The sequence below is a fragment of the Hypomesus transpacificus genome, unplaced genomic scaffold (assembly GCF_021917145.1).
Source record: "Hypomesus transpacificus isolate Combined female unplaced genomic scaffold, fHypTra1 scaffold_435, whole genome shotgun sequence".
In the NCBI taxonomy this organism is placed as follows: Eukaryota; Metazoa; Chordata; class Actinopteri; order Osmeriformes; family Osmeridae; genus Hypomesus; species Hypomesus transpacificus.
The window spans coordinates 6,992-27,187 of NW_025813952.1; the positions used below are offsets into that span (position 1 = coordinate 6,992).

At 43.3% G+C, this 20,196-nt stretch overlaps 1 protein-coding gene and 1 long non-coding RNA gene across 3 annotated transcripts; one reads left to right on the plus strand and one right to left on the minus strand.

The window, feature by feature from the left end:
* Positions 1-12: 12 nt before the first annotated feature.
* LOC124464983 lies at positions 13-13,604 on the minus strand. Its single transcript, XR_006955779.1, has 2 exons — positions 12,808-13,604; positions 13-956 (listed from the first exon to the last, which is right to left on the minus strand). It is a non-coding gene; the product is annotated as an uncharacterized LOC124464983 (long non-coding RNA).
* Positions 13,605-13,720: 116 nt separating this feature from the next.
* On the plus strand, positions 13,721-17,440 carry foxf1 (forkhead box F1). 2 transcript variants are annotated; one of them, XM_047016933.1, is made up of 3 exons: positions 13,721-13,926; positions 14,038-15,020; positions 16,310-17,440. In XM_047016933.1, exons 2-3 carry the CDS (start codon positions 14,045-14,047, stop codon positions 16,471-16,473), a joined length of 1,140 nt encoding a protein of 379 aa, XP_046872889.1. In that variant the 5' UTR covers positions 13,721-13,926; positions 14,038-14,044; the 3' UTR covers positions 16,474-17,440. The 2 variants fall into 2 exon arrangements, with proteins under 2 accessions (XP_046872889.1, XP_046872888.1); XM_047016932.1 differs by having other exon boundaries at positions 13,721-15,020.
* The last annotated feature ends 2,756 nt before the right edge of the window (positions 17,441-20,196 follow it).

Genomic DNA, 20,196 nt, shown 5'->3' on the forward strand with positions numbered 1-20,196 from the left:
TCAAACACAGGATGACTTGTCTATCAGGCGTTCACATTTATTTACACAGCAAAAACTAACAAAGGCAACTCTCTCTCTGCAACTGTGTCGCAATGCAAGAACAGTGTGGATGTGTTGTGTAGCCCAAGACAGACATTCTATTACAATCACAGGCATTGGCTACGGTGGTTTCAGTCTCAGTCCCAATCCCTGCTAGGCACACGCTATGTACAAAATCACAACATCGGTTTCTGTGTCCGTCAGTTACTTTCTTACAATGAGAAGAAATGTGATCTTCATCCGCAGTCTTTCACACATCATTTAGCTAATTTTGACAAAACAGATATATCATTATTTGATATAAATATTTATAACATTACACAGGCACATTTTCTGATTGTACAACAGCAACTTTTAACAAAACTCATACATTTCAGTCCATTACCAACACAGAGGGCTAAAACTGACTACCCACACACACACGACAAGGATCATTTAACTTCATTGACATGCTGGTACAAATCACTCTAAAATTACAGTGCTCTATTAGCACAACTAAACAGCAGAATCGTGTTAAATATCCCAGCAGTGCCTGACATTGTGCTCGTGTGAGAACACCACAGCAGATCCTGAGGGGTTAACAGCTCTGAGCTCAAGGCACAAGAGGACAGTCACCGAGCCCCTCTAATACCGACACAGTGCTTTCTGCGCCTCGACACTTTTAGCCCGGCGCGGTCGATTTCCTTCCTTGCGTGACTCCTGAACGTAAACACGGCGCCGGAGTGACTCATCACTTTTTTTCTCTCTCACGTCGATGGCGAGATCTAAATACGTGGAGGGGGTCAGGGGGTCGTCTGAGAAGGTAGGGGGGTTGAGGGGGAGGGGTGGGGGAGAGAGGCGTTGGGATATGATTGGGTGCAGGACAGTATGTCCCCCCCACCTCGACACCCCCCGCTCAACGAGGAATTTGCCGCTTCCTGAGAAAGAGAGAGAGAAAGAGAGTAACGGATCGTTAGAAAAAGAAAAGAGAGAGGGCGTTATGGGTGATGGATTGCCCTCTTTGCCACGTCGCTTTGCAGCCTCATGGAAAGAATGTGGGGCCTGATGAGAGTGTATCTCTTTTCGCCCCGAGACCTGATGGAGAGAGAGAGAGGGGGGGGGGGGGGGGGGAGAGAGAGAGGGAATGAGAGAGAGGCGGTTAGAGAGAGGGGCAGAGAGAGAGGCAGTGAGAGAGAGGGGAGAGAGAGAGGGAATGAGAGAGAGGAGTGAATGAGAGTGAGAGAGGCAGTGAGAGAGGGGAGAGAGAGGCAGTGAGAGAGAGGGGAGTGAGAGAGGCAGTTAGATAGAAGAGAAGAGAGAGAGGTAGAGAGAGAGGTAGTGAGAGAGAGGGTGAGCTAGAGAGAAAGTGAGAGAGAGGGGGAGAGAGAGACAGTGAGAGAGAGACAGTGAAAGAGAGGGGAGAGAGAGAAAGGCAGTTAGACAGAGGGGGAGAGAGTGTGAGAGAGAGGCAGTAAGAAAGAGGGGGAGAGAGAGAGAGACCGTGAGAGAAAGGGGGAGAGAGCGTGAGAGAGAGAGAGGCAGTGAGAAAGAGGGAGAGAGAGTGAGAGAGAGAGCGTGAGAGAGAGAGAGGCAGTGAGAAAGAGGGAGAGAGAGAGAAAGAGAGAGAGAGAGAAACAGCCTCTGCTTGGGTTCGACTGCGTGGCGTTAATTAGCTCTATCCTGTTCCACATAGTGGTGAACTGATTTACGAGTAGTGAAAGGCCTGTTTATGCACGTCTGCCAAGTTGCCTTTCGGGGGGCGATTGGGCACATTTAACTAAAAAGGGATTCAGAAGAAAGGCCTGATCAGCACTCTGTACCCTGTGCTCTTCCTGACGGGGTTAGCTCGTGGTAGAGCATGAGAGGGTTCTGTCCCCCCCACTCCCTCCCATCCTCCCCCCACACCTCACCTTTCCACAACCCCCCCCCCCCCCCCCCCCCCCATCTGAAGAAGGGCCAAACACAATCTAGCATCAATCTCTCATCTGTCACCCTGTCCTCCAGCTGCCTGTCCAGAGCCATTGTTATAGAGCAGACCCAACGGAAAGAGGCCGGCAGCAGGTGGAAATAAAACGGTCCCAGTGACAGGTCTGAGACCGGCTCCTCCTGCTCTGGGATCCTCACAACATTTACTCAAGCTCCAGGGAGCCGTGTGTGTGTGTGTGTGTGTCCGCAGCCTGGAAGAACACACTCAGGACACACGTACGGGTCACACACACACACACACACACACACACACACTGAGCTGCCAGCTTCACTCTGGCCTGTCCTGTCTGACTCCACGGTTTTCTACAGTTGTAGTATAGTAGTAGTATGCTGTAGTTAGTGTTGGTTTCCTGTCGACAGTCATGTGGTACTGGTAACTAGGAGGGTGTCACTGCGAGGATATGGCTTGTAAAAGAAAGACGGAGGCCTTGTAGAACTGCTGCTTTAGTTTTAAAGCTCACAGTTTCCCATCTGGTAACAGGGCCTTCAGGTCCAGTGCCAGAACTTCTCCTCAGCGCTTGACATAATGACTGCAGTTTCTTCTCAGACCAACAAGTAGGCACTTTATTGTGGGCAGAAATGACAGACTGAAAAAGTCATCTCCATGAAAACCCCATCGCACAACATCTCCACACACACACGCTGAAGCCAACCCCATTCTGCCTGGCCGCTGTTACACTGCTTGGGGGCAAATGAGGATGGTGACGGCCCTCTCCCTCCTACAGGGGGTGAGAGTCTGGCTACTGTTTACATCCACCCAGAAGACTGTAAACTTCAAGCACATATCCGGGATTCGACAACAACATGGGGGTCTTGTAACGTCAGAGATTCCAAACCTTCTACACTACAGTGCTTCTCTCCTGCACCCCTCAAAACACGACCTCTCCTCTCCCTCATCTTCTCCAGCCTCACCTCTACCTCCCATGAACCTCCACTCCCGCACCTCCCACCTTCCCTCCCTCCCCTCTATCCTTCCCCTCCCCTCGCCCGCATCCTTTTCTCCTCAACGCTCATTTCTCCTCCAATTGGGATCATTGACTGGAGCCTGGCTGGATCTCTGTCACTTGATGCTGGTGGAGTGTGATGCTTCGCTGGGACCCCCCTCCGCTCAGGAAATGCCCTCGGCCTATTTCCCACCCTAGTCTTCCGCTGTAGAGAGCCTAGGCATTACGGGTGAATCCAGTTACCATCCCAAAGCATTCCTAACTGATTTCAACCGCCGCCTGGCTGAGGGTTCCCACAGACAGTGAGGATATGTCCGCTTTTCAAACAGACAAGAGTACCGGGGTACAGTATCATGTTGTGGGCTGCCTGGGCTGTTTATGGGAGAAGAGAAGGGGGATAAGCTCCACAATAAGCAATTACCAGACCCACTTAGCCCTCCCCTAGCCCCAGCCACCCAGAGTTCAATTTGTGGTCTGTAGGTGGGTGTGGCTCTGCGTCGATTATAAATAGACCTGTTGTGGAGGGAAACCGTGAAGGGGACTTGAGAACACGCATTGCAAAACGAAGTCTCCCATTGTTGTGTACTGTTTGGGAATTCTTAATAGCTTTTTCCGAAGCAGTTCACCACAGGAAAATCCCCCTTCAGGAGGAGGAAGAGAGAGAGAGGAGAGAGAGAGACAGTGGGCCGTGCGTAAACACACATGTAAACACGCATGCACGTCGAACCATGTGCTCCCCACAAACGCACATCAGGCCCCATCAAAGGACCCTAACCTGCAGCAGAGACTCTTGTGGCCGGAATCTGTCCTCCTTCGTTCTCTGTGTTGTGTTCAGCATGAGGGTTCTGCTTCAGTTCGCACTGGTGGTGCCCCCCCCCTACCCTCCACTCAGGACTGCCCCCCTACCCTCCACTCAGGACTGCCTCCCTACCCTCCACTCAGGACTGCCCCCCTACCCTCCACTCAGGACTGCCCCCCTACCCTCCACTCAGGACTGCCTCCCTACCCTCCACTCAGGACTGCCCCCCTACCCTCCACTCAGGACTGCCCCCCTACCCTCCACTCAGGACTGCCCCCCTGCCCTCCACCCAGTACTGCCCCCCTACCCTCCACCCAGTACTGTCCCCCTACCCTCCACTCAGGACTGCCTCCCTACCCTCCACTCAGGACTGCCCCCCTGCCCTCCACCCAGTACTGCCCCCCTACCCTCCATCCAGTACTGCCTCCCTACCCTCCACTCAGGACTGCCTCCCTACCCTCCACTAAGGACTCACTACCCAGTGTAGGGTAATGCAGGATAGGGTATGGTATAGTGCAGTGCGTGAGAGGAAAAAGGCTAATCTCATTGTGGTTCCTCTGGTATTCATCTGGAGGAGAGATTACAGCGTTTGAAACTTTTGGTACCTCTCAATTATCATTAGCACTGTCAGACAGACGTGACGCTGGTGGAGGTCTTCTGAAACGCTGCTGCCTGCAACTCTGGCCTCGCGCTTCCTCATCCCAACAGACAGTTGAAATAGAAAAGAACAGATTTGCGCTGGTTACTAGACAGCTATGATTTAACAGACTCATAATCCGCAATATATGATCTAACGTGATTGTTTATTTGTTTTAAACAACTAAAAATATATACAGTGCCCTCCAAAAGTATTGGAACAGTGAGGCCAATTCCTTTATTTTTGCTGTAGACTGAAAACATTTGGGCTTGACATCAAACGATGAATGTGAAACCAGAGATCAACGTTTCAGCTTTTATTTCCAGGTATTTACATCAGGATCTGATGCACAAATTAGAAAATATCACCTTTTTGTTCAAACCCACCCATTTGTCACGTGAGCAAAAGTATTGGAACATATGACTGACAGGTGTGTTTTGTTGCCTAGGTGTGTCCTATTACATACATTATTCAATCAATAAATACCACTGAATGTCTACACTCAGGTTCAGATTGGGTAAGATAGGTTTTGTCTATGCAGACTGTATTCAGAGGTGAAAACAACATGAAAACCGGAGCGCTGTCTTTGGGTGAAAAACAAGCAATTGTGAGTCTTAGAGAAGATGGAAAATCAATCAGAGCCATTGCAGAAACATTGGCCATAGCCAGTACAACCATTTGGAATGTCCTGAAGAAGAAGAAAACTACTGGTGTACTAAGTAACAGACGTCGAACAGGTAGACCAAGGAAAACATCAGCAGTTGATGACAGAAACATTGTGAGAGCTGTAAAGAAAGACCCTAAAACAACTGTTAGTGAGATCAGCAACAACCTCCAGATGGCAGGAGTGAAGGTATCACTATCTACTGTTCGCAGAAGACTTCATGAACAAAAGTACAAGGGCTACACCAGAAGATGCAAACCACTCATTAGCAAGAAGAATAGGAAGGCCAGGCTGGAATTTGCCAAAAAGTACAGATTACAGATTAGTACAGTTTTAAGTATATCTGTTCCAATACTTTTGCTCACATGACAAATGGGTGGATTCAAACAAAATGTGATATTTTCTTAGCTGTGCATCAGATCCTGATGTAAATACCTGGAAATAAAAGCTGAAACGTTGATCTCTGGTCTCACGTTCATTATTTGATGTCAAGCCCAAATGTTTTCAGTCTACAGCAAAAATAAAGGAATTCGCCTCACTGTTCCAATACTTTTGGAGGGCACTGTATTAAAAAAAAGTTCTGGTTTATGATTTATATGGGATGACGTGTTTTTATATAGAAGTTAGTTTGTTTTGTTTTTTTACAGCGAATTATCTTTCACTTTAAAATGAAGTATTACCTCAAGAATTAATAAAGTGTAACTGAATTGATCTTATTGGTATGATGTTGTGTTTCTGCATGTGGAATAAAGACATTTAGGAGAGTGAAAATCATGTTAAAAGACCTTACATATTTTACACTCCAATAGAAAATACCCAAGGTCTTATTTTTATGACTGTGTTTATTAATGGGACCAGGTTGAAGAGATTTGGGCAGGTTTTAAAAGATTCACTTTTGTGAATCTCTTAAAGTAAATCTCTTAAACCCCAACAAGGGTGTTGAGGTTGGTTGACTTATTTAACCAAGGGAACGACAACTACAGCGATTTGGTGCATTAAATAAAAATACTGAGAAACATCTACAATTTAGAATAATACTGGCGATGTTAAATGAATTAAAAATATGTTTTCAATTGTACCATTGCACAATGTCAGTATTGTGTATAAAACAGGCGGCACATTTTGAGCAATAATGTGTCTAAAAAACGAGCATTCAAAAACAAGTTCAGAAGTTACAGTCCATGCCAATGTGAAAATTACGTAGGCTAATATAGATCTGCCAATAGATCTTAGCCAATAACCTTTACAACATCTGTGAAATAAGGTTTCAGATTAGAACAGTATACAGGCAACACTGTTTGTTTGAGACAACATCCTCTGCGTACAGATGTTTGTCTCATTTCCTCTCAACAACAAGCTGTCAGTATGTGGGTAAAACGTCACTCACAGGTATTTTAAATATTAGAACGTTCTCATGCTCGAGCTGACCACATTTGGACAGTTTTGAGTTTGTAAAACCTCATATCTGCCAACTCTTCACCACACGTGTCTTTCAGTCATGACAACTCATGTTGCGGTGTTGTAAATCGAGCTGTGTGATCAAAAATATATTTTTGGTAGCCAGATAGATTTTTACATTTGCCTTTTATTCTTGGTTTATTCTCTGAAAGTGTATTTCCCTCTCGAAACACGTCAGCCAGTACCACGGTTTGGGGGGGGAAATAGGCCTTTTATTTCAGCATCACAGACGCAACAAATAAAATAGGATTGCGTGACCTTACAGAGATGGGTAAGTGGGAGATTGCAGATGTTGTCTGACTCGGCCCTCTACCTTAGGGACAACTGGGTTCAGGCTGTTGTTTAGCGGGTAAGCCAAGCTTTCCTGGGAAGCGCAGGATTCTCACAGCGCGGTGCCTATTAGCTGCGCGCACATAATGACTCATTTCATGTATTTGAGGTTTGTGGGCTCTCTATATTTAAGGAGAACAATACCGAGTATATTGTAGTTAAATGAGAAGGGAAAATAAATAAATTACTTGTGTCAAATGAACCAAAACATTACAGATATAAACATAGACAGTGCGACTATGGGCGCCAGTGACTTTGGGGTAGCCTATACGCTAAGGGCCTACGTTCTGGTCTATTTACTAATATTGCTGAAGGGTAATTATTTTGGTTTGGATAATTACAGAGACGTAGGCCTATATTCTCATATTTATTTTTTTATTTTAAAGAAATGCCATTACCTCATTAGTTAACAAAAGTCAATGGTTTCATCATTCTTTTGGTGAATAACACGATTAAACATAGCCTATTACTCAGTTTCTATATTAGGTAAATGGATCAAAATCAGTTTTAAAATATAACCTGTAAGCAGGCATTTGCAAGAGTTCTAATAAACGTCTCCAAGAAGACTAGACATCTTAACATAAATGTAAGAGCTGAATCATTGGGCCACTGTTCATATAAATACGGAGGCTTAGCCTACATTACACTGCTCGAATGTAGTTATTTCGATTTTGATTATCGGGTAGGCCTATATGTGAAAAAGCCCTATATTCTCATGTAGGCTTAAATCTGTATGTAATAACAGCTATGGGTCAAGCAAACCTCAACCATTCTAACTTGAAAAGTTTAAAAACAATGTAATTGAAACGAATATTTTTATTTCAAATACTATTTTTTCTAGTCTACACTATATCGTTCAACCTGGTACGGTCCATGTAGGCTATACCTTCCGTGAATCATGTTAAACTTACAGACAATACGCAAAGTGTTTTTTAAATCTTTTTTTTTTTCTCTTCACTCATTCTATTTAAAGCACCTAATAGTTCAGCCTCTTTTGGTGGTTCTGCAGAATGTATAACCCGTTTGATAAAATTTCTATAACATTTTTAAACTATGCAATTGTCTCTCTATTTGGTGAAACATGTCCACGAGCCCATAAAGGGCCTGCAGCAGTCAAAAAGAATAAGTGTTGCATGCAACCCACACAGTGGAACATGGAATTCTTCAATGTGGCCCGCGATTGTTTCAGTGTGAAACTGGAATGATCAATGGACACGTCACGCGCCTTGGGCCACCCTGAATGCTCCTCTTCTTGGATTCTTTCTTATGTAAAGCATTCTAAACAAAGACTCTGGGACTAAGGCAAGGTGATAAGACCGTTATTGAAGTGTTTGTGTCAGAAACTAGATTAATACGTAGCCTACCCAGGAACGGAAATTGGCCATTGAACTAAAAGGCTTGTCGTGTACCATGTGCTTACAATTCACTCCACATTTCCACTGTCAGCATAAAACGTGCCTGCCTACCATCAATCATTCTCCACCTGTATGCAACATAGGCGCAACACCGCAACTCAAACAGTGTTTTGACCACTATGTCCCTGCTCATTGGAGACTTTAACAGCAGAAACTGACGTTTTAGTCTTTAGCGGACTTCATCCGCTGGGTCAAGACCACGTGAAGGGTACAGGGAGACAGGAGAGAAAGAAAAAGTTAAACACTAAATAAACAGTGAATTCATAAATTAATTTATTGGGTGACATTACATGCATGGTTGTGTTTTTAATACATTGGAACAGAGAGACTACACTATGCCAAGTTGCAGCCCAATCTCCCGCGCCTTTACGCACACACCGCCTTGGAGGTCCCATGGCTGGATCTGGCCAGGAAAATTAAAAACTCGTAGAGCGCGAATCTGGTACTGTTGATTGGATGAAAGGGTGGGGACAGTCTTCCATACAGTTCAGATCAATGTAGCGGCCCAATGAGCGCAATCAGTGGTCTGCTAGCAATCCCCGTCCTTTCTCACTCACATAAACACCACTTGAACAAAAATATACACGGCCACCTACTGCGCCAGAGAAAGTGATGAGGGGGTGATGAGGGGGTGCCCTCCTCGACATTATACTGTTTTCAATTAAAACGACAAAGCTGGATGGCCTAAGCGACGCACGAGACAAACACAGACACAGATTTGGTTTCAGGCCATGTGAAAATAGAGATGCTGTAATGTATTTATTAAAAATGATACATTAATCTCATGGAGATTAAATACTTCATAAACGGGGAACAACTTGGCTACTACTAGAATATAATGTGCATGGCGCTTGAAGTTACAAGGTTTTGTTTACGTAGCTATTTTATAACGCAGAAAAGCACATTTGAATAGAACAGCAATCAAATAAACAGTGAATGTCCTGATCTTCGTCACAAAGTTGTGCCTTTAAATCGAACGATTCTTCTGAAACAGCGTATAGCATTATCGTTCTGTCGAACTAAACATTGTCATGATGTGTCAACATGACCTTATTGCGCTATGCTACTTAACTGGAATGTGTGCATAAAACTGTTTTGTCACTGTTTATTCTTCAACAATCATGGAGTGTAAAAGATTATAAACAACAAGATTAATAATACAAATCTACATTTTCAGACATTTTCATGTGAAGACTTGTTGAAAATAGGACGTGTAGCTAGTGTAGACGAATTAGTTCCCAGTCATATGATTGTTGGCCAACATTGCATCCCGCTTCTAGCCTACTCCAATTTTGGGACAGTTGAAACCACTGACTGAAAATCAATACTTACAAGCTTATACACTCACTACGCGGTATGACTGTTGATTGAACAAACAAAGGTCATAATTGGGTCAATCGTCCAATTGGCCAAAATTGTACATTCAGTAGGATATTGACATGCTCTCAGAGAATAATTATACAATTACAAAATCTAAGTTACATGTGTGACCTTTGTGTGCAGAGTTATCATGATAAAAAATTGTTATACACTTAAGCTTGTTAAACAGCTACACAATTCATATTTTTTATATAGAATACTTATTGTATAAATTCTGGAGCGTGCAGAGAAAATCTTTCAAGTGCAGGTCCGTGAACTTGCGACCCTTGGTGCTATTATACATTTGATCGATCAATCAGTCACAGGGCCCTCCAAACAACTCCAGCGCAGCCTTTGGGTGACCCTCCCGGGTCTTTATCTAACACGGGGACTGTGGAAGACCAATTTCTCACAGTCAAAACTGTAATTTCAATTTCCAAACAAAACATACGCAAGTTTATCAATTATATTTATTATATATTGTAGGTTCGGAGGGGATCATATATGGTTTGATGTTGAGATATATGACAGGCTCACTACTCATATTGACAACAGTTCAAACATCTGATTAAATGCAATGTTAAGGAAAAGCCTCATTCATCCATGCAATGTCAACTACACAAAGGCTACGTACTGTGTAGGTTATATACTGTATTATAGAATCTAAAATGGTATAGCTCGGGGAACAAGAGAGGTGCTATTGTCCTACGTGTCGTCATGCAAAATAGACTCAGTTTATTAATCCTGGCCCACAAGCAGGCCTATTTTATCCGCACCTCCCAAAAGCCAGAACGCACCGAGGTAACCGCGCGTGGTAACCTGCACCTGCCAAACACAGCTCTGTTTGTGTAAATATACTGTAGGTGAATTATAGGCTTATACCAAAATAGAGAGATATGAATAATGGTGCACTCTCAGCATCTTGAAGACATCCTCCCTCAGATATTACTAAATACTGTTTTGGACAAATGTGCAGTTAGTTGATATGAGACACCATGATGAGAAACATAACGTTGATTCAACTTACAGGCGGAATTTCAAATGTAGGCTACACTTTTGCTGGGAATGCACTCTCTGGGAAATAAATTCGAATTGATTTTGTTATGGCTACATTATGAAACATGTATATAAACTTTCCGAGACCAACATAACCCAACCAACAACATAAAATAGCTACTTTTATTTTCGTTAGGTTGACTTCGACTATTAATGTCTGGGCTGTTCCTTTCCTTCATGTTACTCAGTCAAATTAATATTTTTTTTAAGTGAATAACTATTAGACTATTTATGTATCGTTATTTTAGTCCAGACAGATTCACACTGTTGGCATGTAACGTGGAATCTCCACCTAAGTGGTCGCACATTCCTAAGGATGCAACGCTGTCAAATATTTCATTGTTGGACGTCATGGAAAAAGTGCACAGATCTGACTGCGATGGGGCAAGTGGGAAGCTATGACCTCGGAAAGCCGTAAAATGATCAGTAAAGAGGACAAACGGTCATATAAAGGAACACCGGTTTCTGAACTGACCTTATCCTTTCTCCTTAAAATAGTATTTTTGTAAGTTTTATATATAGCTATCGATAAATCACAAAACACACAGTCAGAAACAAATTGATAACTGGAAATCGGCATAGACCTTGTAATAAAGATGTTGACTGAACAACAACATTACGGGGTCCTCGGGGAGCAATGATAGTTAGGTACGCCAATCAACACCTTTTTGTGAAGGGGTTTAACATAGTGCCTCTCCTCCCCGAGTCTCCTTTATTGATCTGAGAAGCAGCGCGTGTCCCGCTGGTTTAGGTAAACATTTGGGGATCAATTAGCCGTGGACATTGAGTTTTCAGGCGCTATGTCAAAGACAAGCATGGGGTTAATGCGTGTGAGGGCTATTCGGTGTGGAGACATGGGCATGGCATGTTGAAACAAGGGCGTGCTTCTCAAAATGAAGTCATCAACGGTAATTAAACGCAGGGGGAAACGAGAGCACGGGAGCGCGCCTACCCCTTCTCCGCGCGCTGGGTGGTCCGTTCCCCTGATAAATGTGTGGGCCTCATTCCAAGCAAGTGCCCGGTATAGGGACCGGTTAAAACAATACTACTACCTATATACATTTCTTTACTTGGGTTTCAAATTCAGCCGCAACAGAAAATCCCACATTTGTACCTTTAGCAGTTCTATGTAGTTGACAATGAGGATTTGTATATTTTCGTATTTGCTTTCCCCTGTGGCAAAACGTCACGGAGGAGGAAGGGCACCAGTGACATTTAAGGGTGTTCTGAAAAGCATTCTGACATACTGGCAAAACATCAGTATAGTTTAGTGAGGGCCCTTTTTTAAATGTCAATTTCATACACACTACATGTTTTATTCTCAAACAAAAACGAAAGAAAATATATTGAAAGATACATGAATATTAGAAACTAAATCGGCAACTTTTACGCACAATAAAATGTAGTATTATTTTAACAAACATTTGTTTATCATTTATATTTTTTTGTTTCTTACATGTGTTATTTGCTTTGGGTTGAGAAATCCCAGAAAAATAGGCTATAAATATAAACTCAAAGCAGAAATCATGTGTCTACACAGTAAACAATAATCAATCGGAATTGAACCTTCGTGCAGCACCGTGAAACGTGTGAGGGGCTATCGCTGTTTAGATGCCGGGGATGCGTGCGCTCTCCAGGGAACAATGAAAAGTATACTGTCATCAGATTTTGCCTTTGGGGCAACAGTCGTTCAGTGTGCATATCGGCCATTATGTTGGAACAAACAACCAGACGCTCGAGCATGTAAGATGCGGGTTACACTTACGTTTGGAGACTTATAAAACCCCAATTGTAATGGCAGGAATTCAAAGACTACTAGCCTATATCTTCTTCCTCGTTTTAATATACAGTATTATAGACTACTTTTTTGTACTGCGCATTATTAGAATACTTGCTAAAACAAATGATGTACATTGATTCCGTCTTATATCGGGAGTGACACACGCTGAGCTTTATGAAACAGCAGGATACATGTAATCAAGTGGATTCCATCCTTTAGAAGTGCGTCTTATAATGCTTAGTTGCAAAACGCGCAACAGGTCTGGTAAATCTCGTGTCGTACTAATTTGAAGAGACAGCCCGCGACCAAATCTGCGCGTAGCCCTTCTCGATTGAACTGAGAAAAGTTGAAAATAACTTACATCAAATCGAGCACCGTCCTGGGGAAGAGTTTAGAGTGAGTCGATCTGAATTCCCCATCCGTGATTTCTTGCCTGGATCTCGGAAAGGTCTAGAGCCGTGCTACTATAGGTTCCCTGAGCAAATATAACAATTTATTGTAGGAATAATAACATTTCTGCATTTTGGAGGAAAAGTCCTCTCCAAAGGTTGTGTCTAAAACGGACATAATGCATCAGATTGAGTATTAGCTGATCTAACGGGGCTTTATGGTTGAATTTTTATTTAAAGAAGGCCAGGGAAAATGTTTACATTTTGCTGTATAAACATCCTGCCCGTGTTCCTGTCTATCTTTTAAAGAAATCCGGAGCATGGTTTGAATAACTGGACCATTTCTTTTAAATATAATTTCATTTTCAGCAAATGTATTATTATTTTTCACAATAATACAAAGGCATTTGTTGACTGATTTGGTGATTAGTCTTTCCCATCGATCAATGGGAGGATAGTTCCCTTATGGCAGTGAGGTCTTGCAGATCTTCAGATCATATTAGAACATATTCTCAAGGACATGGCAATAATAAGAATCTTTCACAGGAATCTACCGTATTGCAAGCGAGAATTAGGCCGTTGATTTGTTCACACTATCCAGCAAGACAAGACACAAATACTAAAACTAATACTTATGTTGTAAAAAATATTATTTCGCCTCATATACAAAGAAATACAATTAGATTTTGTATTTAATGAGCGTTTTTCATTTAAGGAAAAATGTTCATAGATTGGAAGTATAATACAAACATTCCCCTAAAACTACAGACGGACAGATGTGCCTATACCGCCCACCACACAAAGAGGGAGGGGACTAGTGACGTTTTGACGGTCAAGAACTTAGCTTCTTAGGCTCTGATCGCAACAGATAAGTAAAAGGCGAGCTTCTCCGGACGCATGAGAGCACAACGACTTTAGTTGAAAGCAGCTCCCGTTCTACGTCCCATGTTTAACTTTGGACACTGGCTTTAAGGAATTCAGTCTTCGCCCCGGTTAAGGAACTCGAACTCGGTCAAGGAAAGGCGCAATAACGCAAGGTTCATAAAAAAAAATCGCTCTTGATTGAGCGTATTCCTCTGGACCAAAACTAGGTAAATCTATTCATCATACATTTTTTATCAGTTAGTGAAATCGTTTATATTACTACCAGGACAAGGACGTTATTTCGCTAGCAAAAAAACAACATTTTTGCCGTTACGCAGATAACTAATGACGGCAGAGGTCCAGCAGCCCCAAGCGCAGACTCCAGGCCAAAGTAGCCCGATGTCTGCTCCGGAGAAGCCGCACGGACAGACCACGGTGATGGAGACTGCCTCCTCCACTACCAAAACCAAAAAGACAAACGCGGGGATCCGCCGCCCGGAAAAGCCCCCTTACTCGTACATTGCGCTGATAGTAATGGCTATCCAGAGCTCTCCTACCAAGCGCCTGACTCTCAGCGAAATTTACCAGTTCCTCCAAAGCCGCTTTCCGTTCTTTAGGGGCTCATATCAAGGATGGAAGAATTCTGTGCGTCACAACTTGTCCCTTAACGAGTGTTTCATAAAGCTACCCAAGGGTCTCGGTCGGCCAGGAAAGGGCCATTACTGGACTATCGATCCGGCTAGCGAGTTCATGTTTGAGGAAGGGTCCTTCAGAAGGAGGCCCCGGGGTTTCAGACGTAAATGCCAGGCGCTAAAGCCCATGTACAGCATGATGAACGGCCTGGGATTCAACCACCTCCCCGAGTCCTACAACTTCCAAGGCAACGGCGGGGGCCTATCCTGTCCGCCCAACAGTTTGTCTCTGGACAGTGGGATTGGGATGATGAATGGACATTTGGCAGGCAACATGGACGGAATGGGTCTGGCCGGGCACTCCATGTCCCATTTATCGGCCAACAGTGGACATTCCTACATGGGAAGCTGCACGGGATCCACAGGGAGTGATTACCCCCACCACGATAATTCCGCTTCCCCGTTGCTCACTAGCGGGGGAGTCATGGAGCCTCATCCCGTCTACTCCAGTTCAGCCTCGGCATGGGCCCCCGCGCCCTCATCCTCACTGAATAACGGAGCTTCTTACATCAAACAGCAGCCGCTGTCCCCCTGCAACCCCGGAGCGAACTCTCTACAGCCCAGCTTGCCCACGCATTCCCTAGACCAGTCGTATCTGCACCAGAACGGACACAGCACCGACTTGCAAGGTAGGCCTACAGTATATCGTTCTTATCTATTTTAGAAAACACACACACACGGGAATCTTAAATTGCCTGAAATTATTTAGGCCTCGAATTAAACCATAGGTCTATAGGTCATTAAGGGCGTAAAACTATTCAAATTAAACAACAAACTGTTGGGGGAAATGAGTATTTGTAAACTAGGCAGACAGCAGACTATGTGCCCTTTTAAATAGTCTACAGATAGCACGTGGGCAAAGGCTAAACAGACCGATCGCACAGTGGAACATCCTTTCTTCATGCCGAGACTTGAATAATTGTCAGTTTGTAGACTGTGCTGATGGCCAAAAATCTAGATCATTTGGACGATGCCGTTATCTTTGAAATAAGGAAATCGACGCACGAAAATTGACCATCTAATTAGCTTCTAGTAAGGAATTTAAGTACTTCTGTTTCCTGTCCTTGTATAACTGGGCAATGAGTTTGCCAAGTAACAAACAACGGGTTTAACCCCTGTTTTCCTAATAAATACCTGGAGGTGCTTACAGGAGGCACGCGGGGGGCGAGTCTGCTGGGACGTGTGTTTAGAATGGTGCCAATCTAGGAACAAGAACAACAAGCGCGAACGGAGCCAGTCTGCTCACAGCCTCGAGCCACACAGGGTCCTCCGGGATTCGCGTGCAAGAAGGCCACTGTCAATTAGAGAGCTATTCCACCCTCGAGCTCCGAGTTCTTCCGTCCCAACAATTACTTTCGACAATTCCAATCAGAGTGGAGACATCTTGCCCCCCCAAAAAACAATACACTAACTCAGTCTGTGGCTACATGTGTATCAATCAATCCGATGTGGTTTGTTGTTGTGAAAATAAGAGCAAATAGAAAATAGTATGGAGACGCATTTGAGGATTTAAGTTGTATGCCGTTTTATTAGGGACAACGACTGTGCTCTTATTTAGCTTTCTGACTGCCAATTTCGAAATAGTTAGCATACGCACTAGAAGTGTTTTTATGTATTCTATAAGTACATTATTCATGTGTATTATAGGATACTATTATTTGGTCTTATTTAATATTATTTGAATGCTTTTATAATTTCCAGGCATTTGTAATAATGATAACTAATATTCACATAAACTTATCAATGTGCTGTGTGGCAATCAATTTATAGCAATCAATCTACGACTGAAAAGCACAGCCATGGTCTCAAACTGAGCGAATAATTACTGGTGGATATTATTAGGCCACAGTTGCAAATCCACTTGTAAACCCGTTGCTATTTATCGGTTAATAACCATCAATTCTGTTGTCTATTTCAGGTATTCCACGGTACCATTCCCAGTCTCCTAGCATGTGCGACCGAAAGGAGTTTGTCTTCTCCTTCAACGCAATGACATCTGCAGCGATGCATTCTCCCAGCAGCGGGTCGTACTATCACCATCAGCAAGTTTCATATCAGGACATCAAGCCATGCGTAATGTGATGGCACCATCAGTGTAGAGACACTGAGTAGGCTAACTGACTTGAGCCACCGAAGCCAAAATCCTCCGAGACAAGGTCCAGAACCAAGCCCCCGGAGGTAGGCCTGTTAGTGGGCAGGACAGGATCATGCCCATAAGACCAGGAATGCGTAAAGTAAATGTAAAACAGGCATCAAGAACGCCAAGGAAGCCATCAAACGGGTCATCCCCCCACTCAGAGGATTGGTTACATGCACTAGAACCACTCTTTACAGTTTTGTTATTTAGGCTAATGTGGGCCAAATTAAAGAACACGTGCACACCAAGATATGAAGCAGCGGCCGGCGAACATATTTACACCACAACCCAACTACCGCTTGGTACCAGCTCTGCGGGCGGACGACTATCACTTGAGAACTTTTGTTTTTATCAATGTACAGACTTTTGCCTATATTTGTTAATTGAAACCAAACAAACAAAAAGAGATTACGAACATTTTTAATTGCTCGTACGGTAATATAACCCGGCCCATCGAAATGTTAGAATTAATCTTTTTTTGACGATTATGATCCAAATGGATTTTTAAATGAAAAACAAACAATTGGACATGCTATATTACATGTAAAGATGAAGGCACTTTTTCAATAGCAAAGCGCAACTTCTTATTTATTCTGTCCATATTTTAATTGTACAATTATATTCACAATATGGAAGTAGGCCTATGCTTTATTGGCAATATTTGCCATGATGCTTTCTTATTTGTTAAAAGGGAAATTTAAGATAAAATTATAAGCACTGTTAGCTAGGCTATTATGTCTGTGTCTATTCAGGTAGGCCAATGATATAAATAGACAGCCGTGTTATTTTTCAGCACTGTATAAATTGTATATGATGTTATTTGAAGCATTGACATACGAGTGTCTGTAGGTTAGTATGTATATTACAACACACAATTGCATAATATTAAAAGTATTTGGCATGCAGTTTGGATTTACGTGATTGAAATATCGATTCATTCAGTGTTTGTGATTCCATCGTGACTCTAGAAATGATCTTACGTGCTATGGAATAATGTAGTGTCTGCTAGGCTTGTCAGACACTTTGATTTAAAATGGGCTACAAATGTGGTCTTTAGACAAGGCCTGTTTTATAGCATACAAGCATGATAGATTATAGTTCATGTTCTAAAACACCTAAGCAGAGCCAATTCAATCACGTTGAGTGTATTAAGAAACATTGGGAAGACTAATAGGCTATCTATTGGAGGTAGCCGCTCATGTTGAATGTGTAACTGTGTAATCAGAGTGTATGTTGCAATTAACCCGTAACAAATCAAAGCCAGGAGTGACACGGTGAGGGCGAATTCGCCTCGGATTCTGTTTCAGAGTGAGTGCTATAACGCGTGGCCACCGCCGAGAACCATTTATCCAGGCTACACAGACTGCCTTAACCTAAAATATGTCCAGTTTGTTTTCAGTGACTTATCCAGTTCTAGCCATACTGTAAACTCGCGACGGAAAGTAAGCTATTTAAGTGCAGGTTTGACTTAAGAGTGGGTTCGTTTTGGTATTTCCACTTTGCACTTTTAGGTAATAAGCTTATTCGTAACAATGCCAAGTGAGTTCAGGTTTGCACATGTAGGCTGCATGGTATCTTTCTTCCTAACATTAAAAATTAGTTTTAAAGGATGGCGCGCCCCTGCATATAGATTTAAGACTAAAATGCATTATTGCTAAGTCTTCATTTCGTGTCATATCATGCGTCAAATAAGAAGTTTAAAGAAAACTGAAAATGTTGGCCTATGGTTACATCAACAAAACTGTAGTCTAAAGGCTAATAGTTAGATATCTCTGGCAAAAGTTATAGTCACAGGTCTGAAATGGCAACCGTTGCGTTACATGTATAACCAATTCATTTCATATATGATTTAAGGCGTCATTAGGCCTACACTAAGTAAAAAAAGAGGCCAATATGCATTGACAAAAAGAAACCTCTTGTGAAAAAGAACTTACATATTGCAGAAATGACACTATGCCCAATACAAGTGTATTCAGGGGTTGTAAAGTAGGCCTAGATTCAAATGCAAATCCCTAAAAAAAAAAAACGTGTAAGCCACAAAACTCTGACTTTATTAAAGAATGGCACATTCTAAGATAACTCGTTTCAATTGCTCGTTCTAGGAGAAGTCCTTGTCCAAAGCTGTAACACAACCAGGCCTAAATCTCACTCAAAAGTCACATGATACGTGCGTGTGCGTAAGATCTTACATCCTACTGGGGTCATTTGTTTTGGTGTGTCTTCGCGAGGCTGTGTGTGGCTATAAGTAGCCATGTGTTGCTGCACGTATGTAGCTGTGTTCTATCACAAAGTGACCACCCCTTGAACCCCCTGTGAAATTCCCTTGTATGAACACACACAACAGGCACGAGAGGCTCGAGCGCTCAGCGGCGGAGGGACCACACATTAACGAGCTGATGACGTTAGCCGGGGCGCAGCGCCTTGGCGGGGCTGAGAGGATGAGATTCCTGCAGGGCCTCTACAGCTGTTCCCGGGAACAAGCAGGACAGCTCCATAAAAAGCCCGGGGCCTGGTTGAAGAAGGCACACATGCAATGTGCTCGTCCGTCAGCTCGAGTCTTAAGTATACACTATAACTACAGGATAGTATGCATCTCTCTGGCCAAGCTTAGCTTCAGGACACCGGTGATCCGTCACCGGGAAACTTGACATGTCAGATACAAACAGGATAGCCAAGTCTCTCTCCAGGCTACGATACACAAAGGAGGTCTTGAACCAGTTTGCTAAGGGTGTTTACAAGGAAGCTTTTTGCTAGAGGCATTTCAGTGAGCAAGGTGAGTGGGCAATGTTATAACGAAAACCGTCAAAAACGCTGGGGGTTGAGCTATGGCTTGGGCATGCATGGCTGTCGTTGGAAATGGCTCACCTGTCTTCATTGTTGAAGGAGGACTTCGGAAGTGAAGAAAATTATTTTAACTGCCCATATGAAACAAAATGCCTCCAATCTCACTAGACTCGTTTGGATCAAAGTCCAAAGAAAGATACATGTTACAAGAGGGAAAAGCCACAGAAACTAACAGGAAGTGACGAGAGCAGTTTGAGGACCTTCACGGTCAAAGATACCTGGCGTCTGGTGCGTCACAGATGTCAGACAGTTTTTACAGGACGTTCAACTAAGTAGCCTATAGGCTAAATATGATGACAGGATACTTGTTTACTCATTTTCCAAATCACCCATTGTTTATGTAAATCCATAAATTAAATTAAAAATTAAATTCCAAAGACTGATGGAAAATTTATAGAACTAATCGCCTACATATTTTTGGAAGGAAGCGTCAGAAGGTATCTAATGTTTCTATATAAGATATCTCAACTATCTGAAGTTGAAGTTAACTTGGAACTTGGTCCTTCAGTCCAGGGAGACCGCCCCCACGCTGTTCACTACAACTCGACATGAACAGTGTGCGTTAATTAACCACAGTACACATACAAGCCAGTTCCGCAAAAATAAAATCGGATTCTGAGGAGCCGGTTATCCTTTGCCAACAATGTGGTCTAATGCAGGCACCCACGGCTACAGATGGTGTGCCGAGGTCGTCTTATCTCCTGCCCCACACATACCAGGCTCAGCAAGACTAATTGGACGTGTCAGCCCCCCTGATACGCTAGCATAGGTTATGAAAGCAGCTATTGAAGGGCGAGTGGGGCCTTGGCCCGGAGCCGCACCAG

Bases quoted from the DNA above. Each gene is read 5' to 3' on its own strand.
- foxf1 (XM_047016932.1), top strand. From the start codon at position 14,045: ATGACGGCAGAGGTCCAGCAGCCCCAAGCGCAGACTCCAGGCCAAAGT. The intron at 15,021-16,309 runs GTAGGCCTACAG...TGTCTATTTCAG, and splicing joins ACACAGCACCGACTTGCAAG to GTATTCCACGGTACCATTCC.